Genomic DNA, 17,804 nt, shown 5'->3' on the forward strand with positions numbered 1-17,804 from the left:
CTATTGAAAAGTCCCACTATTTAGACGTTTGAGTATTGAGTCTCCACTGTATATATATATATATATATATATATATATATATATATATATATATATATATATATATATATATATATATACATATATACATACACACATATACACACACACACACACACACACACACTATGCATATTAATGGGTGATTTCACTCAACAGAAGCTGCAGATACTAAATATTGCTGGGAATGAGCTCATAAGTCTTTCATTAGATGGAGGTAAGGTGGAAGTTCATTCAGAAGAAAGATGTTAGTGTAAAATGGCAATATCTTTGAACTATTGTTACAAATGTTGCATATAACCAATCATTCATGAATGTGTAACTTTCTTCTGTAGGTCTCCTTCAGCAGCTGGTACACCTGAACATGTCACGCTGTTCCCTGGAGCAGTTACGAATTGAGAGTGTGCCTGAAGATACAATACAGAACAACCTCAGTATTGTTGATCTCTCCCACAACTACTTAACCAACCTCCCTGTCTCATTTATGAACATCATATCTAAGAGTCATGTTCATTTGAACATCTCAGGTTTGTTGCACACTCTCTCTCTCTCTCTCTCTCTCTCTCTCTCTCTCTCTCTCTCTCTCTCTCTCTCTCTCTCTCTCTCTCTCTCTCTCTCTCTCTCTCTCTGGATGGAGATAGTTGTTCCACAACTATCATGTATTTAATGTTCTTTTCACATTATCTTTCCATGCTATTTGTGTGTGTGTATTTACCTAGTTGTCTTTACCTAGTTGTATTGTACAGTGTTCGAACAGGGCTCTTAGTGACCTGTCTCCATTTCTCAAGTATTTCTTTAGTTATTCACACTATGTGTTGTGACAATTACATTATCCAACGCATTCCATTTTTCCACTATTCTGTGTGGAGAATTGTATTTTCCAATATCCTTCACACACTGCCTCATCCTGGTCTTCTTTTCATATCTTCTTTTCCTTCCATCTTCATCTGTCATCAGCACCAGGTCTTCTTTGTGTATCTTTTCAATATCATTTACTATCTTATACATTGTTATTAGGTCCCCACGTTATCTTCTATCTTGTAAGGTTGGCAGTCCCATTTCCCTCAGTCGTTCTTCATATGTGAGGTCCTTTAATTCTGGCACCATCTTTGTAGTAATCTTCTGTATCCTTTCCAATTTTCTTATATACTTTTTAGAGCTAGGAGACCATACCACTGGTGCATATTCCAGCCTTGGGCATATCATGCTTGTGATGATTTTTTTCATCATATCTTTATCCATGTAATGAAATGCCACTCTTATATTAGTCAACATCTTATATGATAGTCAAATATCTTGCTTATGTGTTTATCAGGGATCAGATTTTCTTGTATGATCACTCCAAGATCTTTTTCCTCTTTAGTCTTCATTATTTGCTCCTCTCCCATCAAATAGTTCCATACTGGTCTTCTCTTACTCTTTCCTAGTTCCATTATGTGACATTTCTTGGCATTAAACTCCAATATCCACTTTCTGCTCCATTCATAGATCTTTTTTAAATTTTGCTGCAACAGCAGACAGTCCTCTCTGGTTTTGATAACTCTTAGCAACTTTGCATCATCAGCGAATAAATTTATATAACTGTTTATCCCAATGTGAATGTCATTTACATAAACTTAAAACATAATCGAGGCTAACGCTGACCCTTGTGGCAGTCTGTTAGTTACTTTACCCCAAGATGAGTATGTATCTCTAATCACAGTTCTCATTTCTCTATCCTTCAAATAATCTCTTGTCCATTTGAGCAAGGTTCCACGCAGTCCTCCTATGATATCTAGTTTCCAAAGAAGTCTTCCATGAGTGACTTTATCAAAAGCCTTTTTAATGTCCAGGTATACTGTGTCTACCCATCCATCTCTGTTTTCCAGTCCTGCAAGAGTAGAGTAGAAGCTTAATAAGTTTGATACATATGACCGCCCTGTCCTGAACCCAAATTGTCTGTTAGATATGACTTGCTCCTCTTCTAGAAATTTTACCCATTTTTCTTTGATAATTATTTCACATAACTTCCCTACAACACTTGTAAGTGACACTGGTCTGTAGTTTAGTGGTTCAGTTGCCTTTTTTCCTTTAAATATCGGTATTATGTTGGCTCTCTTCCACTCTAGTGGAACTTTCCCTTCATTTATTGAACTTTTAATTATTTCCCAAATTGGATCCAGTAATTGCTCTTTACATTCTTTTAACACCCAGCCTGATACACCATCTGGCCCCATTGCTTTTCTGACTTCCAACTTATCCAGTAATCTTCCAATATCCTCTTTGTGCACTGCAATCTCCTGTAATCCTTGGCAATCCAATGTCCTATTAGGTTCTGTGAAATTATCTTCTGCAGTGAATACCATTTTGAAGCTCTCATCATTCATTATTTCACACATTTCCTTCTCTGTTTAGTATGTCTTCCTTTCTTTAATTGATTTTTCAATTGTTTCCTTATTCTTTGTTTTGCCATTTATAAACTTATAGAAAAGTTTGGGTTAATCTTTACTTTTATCCAGTACATCTTTCTCAAACTTTCTGTCTTCCTCTCTCCTTACTCTAATATATTCATTTCTAGCATCTTTGTACTGCCGTCTGTTATAGTAATTTCCCTGCTTTAAGAGTTTCTTCCACGCTTTATATTTTACCTTTTTTGCTTGTATGCATCTAACATTGTACCAAGCATATATTTTTTTCTGAACTCTATAAACAGGAACAAACTTTTTTACTCCTTCATTGTATTTCTGTAAGGACATATATTTCTCTTGTACAGTCTTTCTGCACATAATATTACTCCACTCAATACCAGCAAAAAAAAAATCCTTAATTTTCCAAAATCTGTTCTTGCATGATTTAATCTCTCTCCTTTATAGTCCTCTCTGTAACTTATCTCATCTTTCTCCTGCATTTGCATCTATAATGTCACATGATCACTTTTCCTCATTGGACTAAGGTATTTTATGATGGGAGGGGACTCTGGTTTCTTTGTGAAAACTAGGTCAAGCAATGATGATTCTTCTTCCCCCCTGTACCTTGTTGACTCCTCCACCCACTGGTCCATTGTATTAACTGTAACATTTTCTCGCTCCACTGCCCAGCATTAACCATTACTTCCACATCTCTCCAGTTTATTTATTTACAGTTAAAGTCTCCAACTAAAAGTATTCTTCTGTCTCTTCTTATCATGTTATCTAGGCACTTTATCACCTCTCTTTGCATATCTTTATGCTCTTCTGTTCCCCATGTATTAGTCTTTGGTGGAACATATGTAACTATAATTTTTCTTTTCTTCAAATCTTCTGTTCTGATTGTTACTCCCATTACTTCCACTTTGTCCTCACCATATTGCACATCCTCCACACATATATTATCACGAACCAATATTAGCACTCCTCCTCCCCCTTTATCCTTCCTGTCCATCCTCCAAGTATTATATCCCTCCTCTTTAAAGTTGACATGGATCTTTTTTTTTCAGTTTTGTTTCAATGATGCACATTACATCCGGCTTTTTCTCTTTCAAATAATCCTGAACTTCCAATATGCTTGATAACAACCCATCTATGTTAGTATAAGTCACTCTTAATTTATTGCCTCCTCCACGACCTCTTTTTTCCTTAGGTACCACTTCTTTATTCTCATATCCAGAACCCTCCAGTTAAAATTCTTCTTCTCTATCTCTGTCCTTTTCTCGTTTTTTTTCCCTTAACTTCACTTCTTAGCACTTTCTCCTTTTCCCTTTCCTCTAAGTTCATATCTCTTTTATCCATATTTACTTGTGATCGACATCATCGGCCAGCTTTCCTTTTCTAGCCATAATTTCCTCTACAGTCACTTGAGATTTCATTTTCACCTTTATTGGTCTCTTACCCCTTCACTGTACCTTCCCAGCCTAATCACTTCCTCCATCTCCGGGTGAAATTCTTGTGTGCTGTCTTGTACTTGTTTGATAACAGTTTTGGCCATTTCCCTTTCTTCATGTTCTCTAGTGAATTTATTTGGATTTTTTCTTTTCCCTCATCCCATAGATCACGAAGCTTTTCTTCTTGTCCAATGCATCCCACACTAAATCTTCCTTTTCCTTGATAACTTCTATTGCAGCAACTTTTGTGTTCTCCTGAATTTCCTTATTTCCTGAATCTCCTCTTTCAATTCCTGGTTTATTGCACTGACTTTCTCACATTCAGCTACTCTCAATTTCAGGGTTGTGTTCTCCGTTATCAGTCAGTCTTGTTTGTCCATGAGACAAGACATCGTCTCCTTCATATATCTTAATTCTCTTTCTACTTTAATAAGCCTTCTCATATTACATCGTTCATCCCTGAAACCCGAGAAATCCTTGTCCATAGTATCATCAGTCAGTTTCCTTAAACCAATAGGGGTTTCTATAAAGCGTTGGTTATCACTCGGCGTATGTTTTGATTCCGCCATACGCCTGGCAGCGCTACTTGGTTTCATCTCTCTATTGTTATTCATTCCTTATATGTGATCTAACACATATTTAATTTGGAGATTGGAGAACCTATGGCTCTCCCCTGTACATACATCTAGGCCTGAGTCCAATTCCTTTTGTAATAATCTCTGCGAGCTACTCAGATGTGTGTGTCCTGCTCGATGGCTGTGCTCCGTGTATGTGTGTGTATTTACCTAGTTGTAGTTTAACAGGGCCTGGGCTTTATGCTCGTGTAGCCCCGTCTCCATATCTACACTTATCCAATTTCTCTTTAAAATTATGCACACTCGTTGCTGACACCACTTCCTCACTCAAACTGTTCCAAGTCTCAACACATCTTTGTGGGAAACTATATTTTTTAACATCTCTCAGACATCTTCCTTTCCTCAGTTTCTTACTATGTGATCTTGTGCTTCTAATGTCATATTTTTCTCTCAGGATTAGTTTCTTCTTATCCACTTGATCCATTCCGTTAATCAATTTATATAAACTTGTATCAGATCACCTCTCTCTTTTCTCTGTTCCAAGGTTGGAAGATCCATAGCTTTTAGTCTCTCCTCATATGTCATCCCTCTAAATTTTGGAAGCATTCTTGTAGCCACACAACTCCTGCATAATCCAATCTAGGCCTTATTTTAGTACTTATCAATTTCTTCATCATTTCTTTGTCCATATAGTGAAATGATAATCCAATATTCCTTAGCAAATTATATGTCTCTGAAAATTCTATCAATATGGCTTACCGGTTGATTGTTTTTTTCCATCGTCACTCCCAAGTCCTTTTCCTTTTTTACTTTTTCTAGTTCTACTCCATCTCCCATCTTATAGATTCCCACTGGTCGTCTTTCACTGTGTGTGTGTGTGTGTGTGTGTGTGTGTGTGTGTGTGTGTGTGTGTGTGTGTGTGTGTGTGTGTGTGTGTGTGTGTATTTACCTATTTACCTATTTGTGTATTACAGGGCCCGAGCTAAGCTCTCTGTGTCCTGTCTCCTTGTCTACTCCTGTCATATCCCTCTTTCATCTGATTGACACACACCGCGTCAAAGACATCACTGCTCAGTTTATTCCACTTATCAATACTACGATGCAGGAAACTGTACTTTCTCATCATTTAGACAGATGTCTTTTATTAGTTTTTTTCCATGTCCTCGGAGATGATTACTTGTGGTCACCTTTATCAATTCTCTGTCCAATATGTCAATCTTGTTCACCAATTTATACATAGTTATCATGTCACCCCTTGTTCTTCTCTCTTCTAATGTGGTCAGCCCCAGCTCCCTCAGTCTTTCCTCATAGTCTAACTCCTTGAATCCTGGTACCATCCTTGTTGCCAGCCTCTGTACCCTTTCCACCTTCTTCACATTTTTCTTCATGTGTGGTGACCAGATGCAAGCTGCATATTCCAACTGGGGTCTTATTAAAGTGCATAGTATCTTCTTTATCATTACTTCATCTAGGTAATGGAATGCAATACCAATATTTTGAAGCATGTTATATGTTTTCCAAAATATCTTGTTTATGTGTTTCTCCGGTGACAGAGTGTTTTGCACGGTTACTCCTAAGTCTTTCTCCTCATTGGTCTCTTCAGTTTTCTCATCACCCAGCCTGTAATCCTTGTTTGGTCTGTATCTACTACTTCCCATTTTCATAACATGGCTCTTGTTTATATTAAATTTCATCTGCCACTCTTTACTCCACTCATATATGTTATCAAGATCTTCCTGTAACTTGTTACAATCTTCCACATTCTTTACTCTCCTCATAATTTTAGTATTGTCTGCAAACATATTCATGTAACTGTCAATTCCTACTGGCATATCATTAACATAAATAAAAAACATGATGGGACCAAGCACTGACCCTTGTGGAACTCCACTGGTTACCTTTCTCCACTCTGACTTCTTTCCTTTCACCATTGTTCGCATTTCTCTTCCCACTAAGTAATTTTCTATCCATTTTGCTAGTTTATCACTTACTCCTCCAATCTTCTTTAGTTTCCACATCAGTCTATTGTGTGGCACTTTATCAAAGGCCTTTCTCAAGTCCAGGTAAATAGCATCCACCCATCTCCCTCTATGTTGTAGAGTGTCAGTCACTCTTGAATAAAAACATATTATAATAAATTGGATACGCATGATCTTCCTTTTCTGAAACCAAACTGCCTTTCACTCAGGATGTTTTCACGTGCTAGATACTCACTCCACTTTGCTTTGATTACTTCTTCACATACCTTGCACGATATACTAGTCAACGATACTGGTCTGTAATTTAACGGTTCCATTCTACTTTCATTCTTATATATAGGCACAATGTCAGCTCTTTTCCACTCTTTTGGGACTATTCCTGTTCGTGTGGAGGTTTCCACAATATCAAGTATGGGGTTCAACAATTGATCTTTACATTCTTTCAGCAACCTCCCAGATATGCCATCAGGCCCCATTGATTTATTAATATCCAAGTTACTTATAATTTTCCTTATATCTTCTTCAGTAACCATGCTGTCCATGTGTCTATGTGTGTGTGTGTAAGTGTGAATGAGACAGTGTGAATGGGCGGTTTGAGCATACAAATCAGCATACGGCTTTGTGACAGAAGTGTGGAGGTGACATAGACAGCAGGGGAACATCACTCAGCCACTACCTTCCTCTTAGATCGGCTGTACTACCCACAGCACCTCTGACTGAGCCTCTTGATTGTACTCCACCTCATAGCCTGTGCTAACAAAACAGTAAAAATGTGCTTGTGCCTATCTTGCTTGACATTTTGCTTGGGATACCTTTTGTGACCTGGATAATGAAGTGCTAGTGAAATGATTGTGTGCCTTTGTGTTTCTTCTACCTACCTTGTGTGACTTGTACTGACTCTGCCCTGTCTCAATGCACATAACGAATCCCCCCAGGGTGTAACAAGTGGTGTCAAGAGTGGGATCTCATCCTATGTAAAGTGTTGGACTTAAAATTATGTGTCTTTGTGAGTTGGCTGTCAGTCCAGATGGCAGACAACCAGGAAAACAACAATGGTGTTGATAGTGCCTCAGGAAGTGAAGAGCCTTGTGTACCCGAGTTGTTACGGTCTTTGTTGGGCAAAAATGGACGTCCAGGCTCAGGCTCAGGCACAGAAAATGGATGCTCAGTTACGTGAGTTTCGTGAGACAGTGCATAGAGACCTGGAGTTCATAGGAGATAAGGCACGGCATTTTGTAAAGGAGCTAAGTGGCAGTGTCAAGGTGGATTTACTCTAGGAGGTGCATGATGTTCGCTCAGGGGCACAGGAGGTAATGAAAGAAGTGGCTGCACTATATATAGTTGGCAAGTTGTGCCATGCAAGAAGAAATGGCCTCCTTGCGACAGGTTGTGATACAGCAAAGCAACTACAGGCAGAGCTATGACAGGGTGGCAGTCGATGAGAAGCCAACAAGGTGTGCCTCGCTTGTGGATGGGCGGTGCAATATTACAACGTCAGCATCCACCACTGCCCTTGCCCCTCCCTTCTCACCTCTTCCTCTCCTGACAGTGCCTGGCCACTATACTGGGAGATAGAAGCTGGCTGAGTTTGATGGCATTGTTGCTGGGGAAGCTTGCCAAGCCCAGTATCAGATTGCTGGTGGATGCTATAGACTGGGATGAGGCTGAACATTGCCTGCAACTTGTGTCCTGCCAGCGGTAGTAGTGCAGGGTCATCTGTCAGAAAAACAGCGGGCTTCTTACCCATGTGTGGTGGAGGGGCTTGAGTGCAAGTTTGGCCAACAGTACCAAGTGGAGGTCTGTCATGTTTATCTAAAGGGCTAAATGTGGGGTAGGGGATAAGTTCTGCCATAGTTAGCACAGGCTATAGTCATTAGTGAGACATGCCTACCTAATGGCTCCGGAAGACATGGGTGACGTATTGGCTTGTGACCACTTTGTGCATTCCCTGCAGCAACAGTAATTCCAGATCTACATAAAGAAGGCACACCTATGAGATCTCAGGGAGGTGCTGCCAAGGGCCATGTAATTCAAGTCGTTCCTCCACACCACAGGTTATGAGGAAGAGGCAGTGATGTCCCATTGCAACTTCAGGGCTCAGAGGGCACAAGCCATGAGAAGAAGCCATCAGCTGCCAAACCAATAGGAGTGAACAGGACAAGCACAGGAGAGTTTAGAGGGTCCTCTTGGGGCTGTGGCAAGAGAGGCCACAAGCGTAGTCGATGGCTGAGGAGGTGAAGATGCTCAGCCACGGCCCTGTGGAGTTACAGGGCACTGTGTGCAGCTGAAGGGCCCAGTGGAAATTCAAATTGGTGTTGGGAGTGCAGAGGATTGCCTGCTGATGTATGTTGCTAACTTGGAGGAACTCTGTTTGCTGGAACTGCACTACTTCCTATGAAGCAAACCATGCGTGGAGTTTGGGAGCCTGATTTTGAAAGTGCATGGGAAAGAAATGCCCTTGCTCCCGCACAATGCCAGTATACCTTGCTCCTGGGACAGAGACTAGGGTCCAGTGTTGATTATTGCAAAAGATGTGGGGAGCAGATGGCATGGTGGAGTCCACAAGAGAAGGGCACCTGGCTGACAGTGTTGCAGTGAGGTGGAGCCTCGTGAGAGTCGGGGAAGAATTTTTTAATGTGCTGGTGGCCTACTTATCCCAACAAGACCTATAGGATCCCAGCTGGCCCAAAGTTTGGCACCTGTGAAGTGGTGGAGTGCCAGATGGAATAGCTAGAGGATGAGGAGGCTGCTGGGCTATGTTCAACTGGGAGCACTACCTGAGCATTGCAGGATCTGGCGCAGAGGAGTGCCATTCATTTGACGGAAGACCAAGCAGAGAGGATGTTGCTAACACTAATCCATTATGCTGATGCTTTCAGTCTAGATGAGATGGATCTGGGTCGCACTGATTTGGTGAAGCACAGTATTCATATTGGCAAACATGCTCCAAGGAATATTGCACCTGCCAAGAGGGAGGAGATGAAGTTTGTCACCAAGCTAGAGGGATGGGGTTTAGTGGAGCATTCTAACAGCCCATGGTCAGCGGCATTGGTCCTGGTGAGGAAGGATGGCAAGACATGCTTCTGTGTGGACTATCAGGCTCTGAACAGTTGTCACAATAAAGGATTCCTATCCCCCTGCCCAGAATCAACAACACCCTAGATATGCTGGTAGGGGCCACTTGGTTCTCTATGCTGGACCTGAAATGCATATATCTCCAAGTAGAATTAGCTGAGGAAAACAAACTGAAGACTGCTTTCATGTTAGGCCAAGATATGTGGCAGTTTAATATGCTCCTTTTTGGTCTCTGTAATGTCCCCAGCTGCTTCGAGCGCCTGATGGAGAGGGTGCTTGAGGGACTACAGTGGAAAACGGTGCTGCTCTATATCAGTTATGTCATTGTCCTCAGTTGGACCTTCGAGGAGGAGTTCTGGCAGCTGAGAGAGGTGTTACAGGGGCTATGGGGAGGCCAACTTTAAGCTCAGCCCTAAAAAGTGTTTGTTCTTCCAGCATGAGGTGCCATTCCTGGGACATGTCATTGGGTGTGATGAAGTGTGAGCTGACCCACAAAGTATAGCAGTGATGCAAGATTGGCTGTTGCCTAGGAATGTGGCAGAGATTAGAAGTTTTCTAGGACTCTGCACCTACTATCACTGCTTCGTATGGGACTTCGTTACCGTCGTAGCACTACTCCACCAACTCACGAGGAAGGGAGCAACTTTTAAGTGGACTAAGATCTGCCAAGAGGCTTTCTGTGGCTTGAAGAGCATGTTGATGGAAACACTGGTGATGCCTTACTGAGATCTGAGTCATCCATTCATGGTGGACATAGATGCAAGCACGGAAGGCATCAGAGGTGTGCTATCGCAGGAGAAAGATAGGCAAGAATATGTGATTGCTTACTACACCACCAACTTTAGTAAACCAAAACACAAATACTGTGTCACCCAGAAGGAGCTGCTGGCAGTGGTTAAGAATCTGGAACACTTTCACCTGTACCTAAATGGCACAAAATTCATCATAAGAACAGACCATGCTGCTCTGAGGTGGCTGAAGACTCTAAAAAGGCCCGAAGGACAACTAGCATGGTGATTGGGTAAGCTTGAGCAGTACGACTACAGCATCAAGCACCATCCAGGCAGGATCAACAACAATGCTGACAACTTAAGCTGCTGTCCCTGTGAGCTGGGCTGTACCCGTTGTATAGGGAAGGAACCTGGTGCAGTAGTCTGGCAACTGACAGTCCTGGGGGACACAGATAAGATATACTTTAAGTGGAGGAGAGCACAGTGGGAGGCCACAGACCTTGCCCCAGTAATCTGCTGGCTGGAGGCAGGCAACAAGCAGGCTAGGAGGTGGTTTTGGCTGAGAGTCCTTCCATCAAACACTTCATAGACCAGTGGGCCACACTGAACCTGGATCAGGGTGTTCTACTGAAGTACTGGGAGAAGACAAGAGGAGGTGACTCTTCCTGGTTAGTGGTGCTGACCTCTTTGAGGGCTGAACTGCTGCAGGAGTTGCACACGGGCCTCACAAGAGGTCATCATGGAGATAAGAAGACTCTGAGCTGCCTCTGTCAGCACTTTTACTGGGTAAGGATGCGTGCAGGCGTGCAGGAATGGTGTATGGCCTGTGACACATGCTGTTCCAAGAAAAAACCTTCAAGAAAGAATCACGCACTTCTCTAATTGCATCAAGTTGGCACACGTGTGGATGTATAATACTGTATGTAATATGTTCGTTTCCCTTGTACCTCCCAAATATTGTAGGCCTGTCAACCCCTGCAAATTTCAGTCCAGCTGGCACCTTGGAGGCAGGCATGTTCTCAGGGTTTGCCATGGCTGTTTTCCCACTTGTCCTGTTGTAATACAGTCAACTACAACCAGTCTGCATTTCCTTCAGAACCTACAGTTTTGTGAATGTCTTCTATTAGAAGCTATCCCACTCCACATGGCACAGTGAGTCCAGGAAACGTTGCCAATTCCCGCACCGCATATTGCTTTGGCTAAGCTGTGCCACTCTTCACACCCTACTTAGAGCTGTAGTGACCCCTGTGACAGTGTGTGCAATGCCAGTGTTGTGTATACAGTGCTAGTGTCATGTGTGCAGTGTCAGTGCTAAGTGTTGTGCAAGTAATTTATGCTCTCATGCCTCTTCCTGCTGCTGACAAGGGATCATGCCAAGTCTGTTTTTCAACTCACCAAGCACTCTTTCATAAATAGAAAATGTCAAAGTCTTTCGAACTCCAACTCTACTTGAGATGTTTGGTATCTGGCCAAAAACATCTTCAATAACTTTATTTCTTCATCTTTCCCTCCATTATTTCATTCTGATGGCATCACTGCCATCACTTCTACTTCTAAAGCTGAACATTTCTGTCAAGCCTTTGCTAATAACTCTACCTTGGATAATTCTGGGCTTATTCCTCCCTCTCCTCCTCCCTCTGACTTTTTATGCCACCAAGTAAAATTCTTCATAATGATGTTTTCCATGCCCTTACTGGCCTAAACCCTCAAAGGGCTTATGGACCCAGTGGGGTCCCTCCTATTATTCTCAAAAACTGTGCTTCTGTACTTCCACCATGCCTGGCCAAATTCTTTCAGCTATATCTATCGACTTCTACCTTTCCTTCTTGCTGGAAGTTTGCCTACATTCAACCTGTTCCTAAAGATGATGACCGTTCTAATCCCTCAAACTACCGTTTTATATGTAGCTTTAATCTCTTGCTTGTCTAAAGTTTTTTAATCTATCCTCAATAGGAAGATTCTCAAACATCTGTCACTTCACAATCTTCTATCTGATCGCCAGTATGGCTTCCATCAGGGCCGGCCTACTGGTGACCTGGCTTTCCTTACTGAGTCTTGGTCATCCTCTTTTAGAGATTTAGGTGAAACTTTTGCTGTTGCATTAGACATATCAAAAGCTTTTGATAGAGTCTGGCACAAAGCTTTGATCTCAAGACTACCCTCCTATGGCTTCTATCCTTGTCTTTGCAACTTTATCTCAAGTTTCCTCCCTAACTGCCCTATTGCTGCTGTGCTAGACGGCCACTGTTCTTCTCCTAAATCTATCAACAGTGGTATTCTTCAGGGTTCTGTCCTGTCACTCACTCTCTTTCTATAATTCATTAATGATCTTAACCAAACTTCTTGCCCTATCCACTCCTACACTAATATTACCACCCTACATCTTTCCACATCATTTCAGAGATGACCAACCCTTCAGGAAGTCAACAGATCATGCAAGGACACCACAGGACGACTGACCTCTAATCTTTCTAAGCTTTCTAATTGGGGCAGAGAAAAATGCCTCAAAAACTCAATTCCTCCGTCTATCAACTCAGCACAACCTTCCAGACAGCTATCCACTATCCCCCTTCTTCAGTGACACTCAACTGTCCCCCATCTTCTACACTGAATATCCTTGGTCTATCCTTTACTCATAATATAAACTGGAAATTTCACTTCTCATCTCTAGCTAATACAGCTTCTATGAAGTTAGGCATTCTAAGGAGTCTCTGCCAGTTTTTTTTTGCCTCTTTAACTGCTAACTCAGTACAAGGGCCTTATCTGCTCTTGTATGGAGTACTCTTCACATGTTTAGGGGGGTTTCATACACACAGCATTATAAGACTCAAAGGCTTAAAGTCTTATCAATTCCCCTCCTCTAACTGTCTTCAGCCTCTTTTTTATTGCTGGAATGTTGCATATTTTACCATCTTTTATTGTTATTTTCATGCTAACTGCTCTACTGATCTTGCTAACTGCATGTCTCCCTTCCTCCTGTGGCCTTGCTGCACAAGGCTTTCTTCTTCTCACCCTTATTCTGTTCAGCTCTCTAATGCAAGAGTTAACCAGTAATCTCGGTCTTTCATACCTTTCTTTGGTAAACTGTGGAACTCCTGCCTGTGTCTGTATTTTCAACTTCCTATGACTTGACTTCATTCAAGAGGGAGGTTTCATAACATAACATGACCATTAAATTGGCTGCTAGTCTAATGGTCATGCTGAGGTGGCTGTCAAGTTGGTGAAACATCTCATCCTGAAGACAGCCCCTCCGGCAATATTGACACAGAAGAGTTTGTCAGAGGTCTCCTGGAGCTCCATAACACTTCTAACTATACAGGAAGATCCCCTGCGCAGCACCTCTACGGCTATCTTATTTGCTCCTGTGTCCCTGCCCATCCAGAATCATTCTCTGGACTGGCAGGCCAAGACAGAGGATTGTGACCATCGCACTGCCGCTTGAGCTGCCCAGGTGCAAGCTTACTTTGACCAGCATGCCCGGCCCCTCCCCAAGCTGAGCATTGGAACCACAGTATGCATTTAAGACCCGGTGTCTCTTCACTGGGATAAGGTTGGTGTGGTCATGGGCTGCAGCAGGAACAGGGACTATGAAGTACATCTCCCTAGTGGACGTGTCTGGCATTGCAACTGCTTCTGCGTCCAGTGACACCTGACAGTGATGACCCCCTACCTCATAGTCCTGTGGTCCCTTGCTCAGATGGGAAAAGTCAGTTTGATTCATTTACTCCCCAAGTTGCCCCACGTCATTCCCAGTAGCTCATGGAAAAGAGTTCTGCTCGAGGCGGTGCTGCGAGCATAAGAGGGAAGGGAGGTGTGGATATGTAATATGTACCTCCCAAATATTGCACGCCTGGCAACCCCCACAAGCTTCAGTTTATCTGGCATCTTGGAGCTGAGACTGCCAGTGGACCTGATCATCAGGTGGCCACCTGATGAAAGTCTGCCTGTTGTCATGATGAGCTACGCATTGGCACTGCAGTAAAGATTATCATAGGTCTCACAGACAGGTGCAAGGCAGTCTTCAGATGACAGTGAAGGCCATGAAGAAGTACTATGACCATAGGATGAGAGAGTTGAGCTACTCTGCTGGTGATCTGGTGTGGCTGTACAACCCTTGTAGAAAGAGAGGGTTGTCTCTGAAGTTGCAGAGCCCCTGGGAAGAGCCTTACAAGGTGTGGAGGCTGTAATGTCACTTACATGATCTGTCTAGGACATTGTGGTTGTAAACTCATCATCCATGTGGACTGTCTTTAGTGCTACCATGGACCTGGTCATTACACCTGGGTACAGGAAGAGGCAAACTAGACCAAGGAGGAGGAGGAGGGAAGGTGGGATGAGTGTGAGCCGGCTGTAAGGGAACCGCAGTCAGTGGACTGCCAGCCTATTTTGGATGCTGGCCTTACTGGAAGGAGTGTATGGAGAAGATACTTTGGCAACCATCCCTTCCTCTTCACTGCATGCTGGTCAGCCTGGTGCCATACTTAAACAGCACTGCTACAAGCCTAGCAGGCTACATTACTACTGTGACCTGTCAGATTTAATGGATGAAGATTAATTTGTTCATTTGTACATTTGCATTTAATAGTAGTGTTCTCTTTGAGTTTGATTTAGCTGTGGGAATTGATGTGTAACAGTTAGAGTCAACTTTAAGAGTAAGGGAGGGTAGTGTCATGTGTGTGTGTGTGTGGTTGGGGGGAGTGTATGTGTATGCTGGTGCGAGTGTGAATACGTGGGTTGAGTGCATGAACTGGGGAAGAGCTTCCTGTGTGTATGTGTGTATATGAATGAGACAGTGCAAATACGCAGTTCGAGTGTACACCTTGTACACTCGCCGGCATACAGCTTCATGACAGAGATGCAGAGGTGACGTAGACAGTAGGGGGAACGTCACCACCTACCTCTTAAATAGTCTATACTACTTACAGCACCTCTACCTCGGTCGGTTGTCTGCTGGTCACCCAGCCAGTCTTCCCCATTACAGAGCGAGCTCAGAGCTCATAGACCAATCTTTGGGTAGGACTGAGACCCCATCAACACACTCCACACACCGGGAAAGCAAGGCCACAACCCCTTGAGTTACATCCCGTACCTATTTACTGCTAGGTAAACAGGGTCCACACATTAAGAGGCTTGCTCATTTGCCTCGCCGCTTACCGGGACTCGAACCTGGCCCTCTCGATTGTGAGTTGAGCGTGCTAGCCACTACACTACACCTCTGACCAACCCTCATGACCTCTCACCTTGTAGCCTGTGCTGACAAAGTGGGCAGAGTGTGCTTGTGGCTACCCTGCTTGACATTGTACTTCTGATACTTTTTGTGACCTGTATAATGAAGTGCTAGTGAAATGGTCATGTACCTTTGTCTTTCCTGTGCCTGCCTGGTGTGACTTGTACTGACTCTGGCCCACCTCAACACATGTACCAAGCCCCCCGTGCATAACAATAGATTCCTTTACCAGCTTTTTTGAACTGCTCAGAATCAGCTAGTTGTATTTGCATTTAGCATTTAATTTAGATTCCACTCAACATTACTAGACATAGATTCCTATCCGTGTTCACTTTCAATATAATATCATTCATGTGCATCTCATGCTTGACACAGATTCTTATCATAATTTGTGGATACTTTTATGCAGGAAATCTGTGGAACAACTCCTACACACATTGCTCCCTCTACCATTTGTGGAACTATGCCACCAAGCATCCAGATAGGATCCAAGGGGCTCAGAAGCTCAGTTATTTTCATCCAGATGAAGCCTTGAAGAAATGTGGCTGGGAGGAATGTCCAGCCACCTGTTCATGTGATTTGAGAAGTAAAACTGTTAACTGCACCTCCTCAGGTTAGAGGCATGTCATTTTATATTAATTTCTTTCAATGTGCCACTCTTAGAAGATGTCCATGAAAAGATAAAGATAGTCTGATAGTGTTACTTAAAAGAAAAGTAATGATTGGTTTAACCCTTGTCTTAGACCTGAAGTTTGTTCCTTACATTGGGCCCTCTGATGCTGAGATCCTCCTTCTGAAAAACAATGCTTTGTTTAATATGATTGGTATAGAATCTCCTGTGTGGTGCAAACTCAAGACAGTCATTGCAGATGACAACAAAATATCATCAGTCAGTAAGTACCAACAATTTCACAATTTCATGATCATTACATATTTTCAATGAAGTAATGGTTGATATTTTAACAAATACTACATTTTGGCTCTATCTTGCACCTACCTTGAATTGAATTTTAGCATTGTTTGCAAGTTCCCATTGTAGGAGAGCCAGGTGTCCTTATTCTTGCATCTTTTAGAAAGTGACTAAAAGAGATGGAAAAAGGGGACTAGGTATCTCCCTTTCTCTTTATCATATATTCTTGACATGAGGCAAGATCTTGTTATAAGTGTTACCTGTTCAAGGAATAGGCAATTTAGATAATTATGGCAATATCTTTTAATAGTTCCACCAGACACCATGGGCCACTGCACATGTTTTGATCATGATGATTTAGATGAAGAAAAAGGGGACTGCCTACCCCAATCATTACAAAAACTTTCATTGGCGCATAACAAAATCGAAAACATCTCTTACGGTGACTGCAAACTACTGTATTCGTTACGAGAACTGCACCTTTCTGGGAACAAAGTAAGCATTATATTGGTTTCAAAACTTAATGAATGCTTGATCTGGTTTCAATATGAGTAATTAATTGTATTTTAAAGACAAATTATTATTTACTAATTTTATTTAAGAGGCATGCATACATTTCAGGTGAAGCATCTTAAAAGCCATGTGTGCAGCTCTCTGGAACGTTTAGAAGTCCTCCTTCTTGATAACAACTCTATTAGTGACCTGAAGGAGCAGGATGTTGCTCCTTATCCCAACCTCAGGAGGCTGAACCTCGCCTTTAACAAGATGGCGGGAAGAGGAGGGCATGTGAAATCTCCACGACGGCAGGGGTGATTTGACTCATAAAATTCTAAGCATACTTCAACTAACCAGAGGTAAGTCTCGTATACTTCTTAATTTTACTTCGTCAAATCACCCTCTGCCACGTGGAGCATTTCCCATGAGGCTTTGAAGCCATGTGGGTGTCGTGCCATAATAAATGTCCCCAAGAAAAAGTGGACAAAAGTTGAAGATTCACATATTACATAAATGTCAGAACAGTAGAAACTTAAACCAACATATCACATAATGTAGAAAAACCAAAGCTTCTAGTTTTCAGTCCCTATGCAAACCTGTGCATAATGGCAGTGAATCTCTTACCTGAAATGAATACCGCATATTTGAATTTGTACCTAAACTTAGGTCCCTTAATGTGAGCAACAACAGTCTCAGGATTATCAGTGCAGAAACCAGGTAATTGTGAATTTTGTCCCCAAATGCTTGAAAATATTCTTAGGAAATATAGAAATTTATGTTCACCATTCTTAGACGAGAATAACATTATTAAAATTGACTGGAAAGCTGTGTAGCAAATGTTGTAAGTTTATGGAGTGTGTAAATGTCTGGTGAAAATTGAAACATTTAAATCATGTTTGTATGGTGGCATTATCATTGTCAGATGCAAGAATGTC

The 17,804-nt window shown here is 42.2% G+C and overlaps 1 protein-coding gene across 1 annotated transcript in view; it reads left to right on the forward strand.

Moving 5' to 3' along the window:
* Positions 1 to 17,804, forward strand: part of LOC123519786 — a 112,120-nt gene that overhangs the window by 48,857 nt on the left and 45,459 nt on the right. The window contains exons 6-12 of the mRNA XM_045281292.1: positions 199 to 256; positions 375 to 566; positions 15,874 to 16,077; positions 16,208 to 16,357; positions 16,685 to 16,869; positions 16,996 to 17,183; positions 17,503 to 17,586. Coding sequence (XP_045137227.1) covers positions 199 to 256; positions 375 to 566; positions 15,874 to 16,077; positions 16,208 to 16,357; positions 16,685 to 16,869; positions 16,996 to 17,183; positions 17,503 to 17,586 — 1,061 coding nt within the window. The remainder of the gene's footprint in view (positions 1 to 198; positions 257 to 374; positions 567 to 15,873; positions 16,078 to 16,207; positions 16,358 to 16,684; positions 16,870 to 16,995; positions 17,184 to 17,502; positions 17,587 to 17,804) is intronic.

The sequence above is a fragment of the Portunus trituberculatus genome, chromosome 46 (genome assembly GCF_017591435.1).
Source record: "Portunus trituberculatus isolate SZX2019 chromosome 46, ASM1759143v1, whole genome shotgun sequence".
NCBI classification, from domain to species: Eukaryota; Metazoa; Arthropoda; class Malacostraca; order Decapoda; family Portunidae; genus Portunus; species Portunus trituberculatus.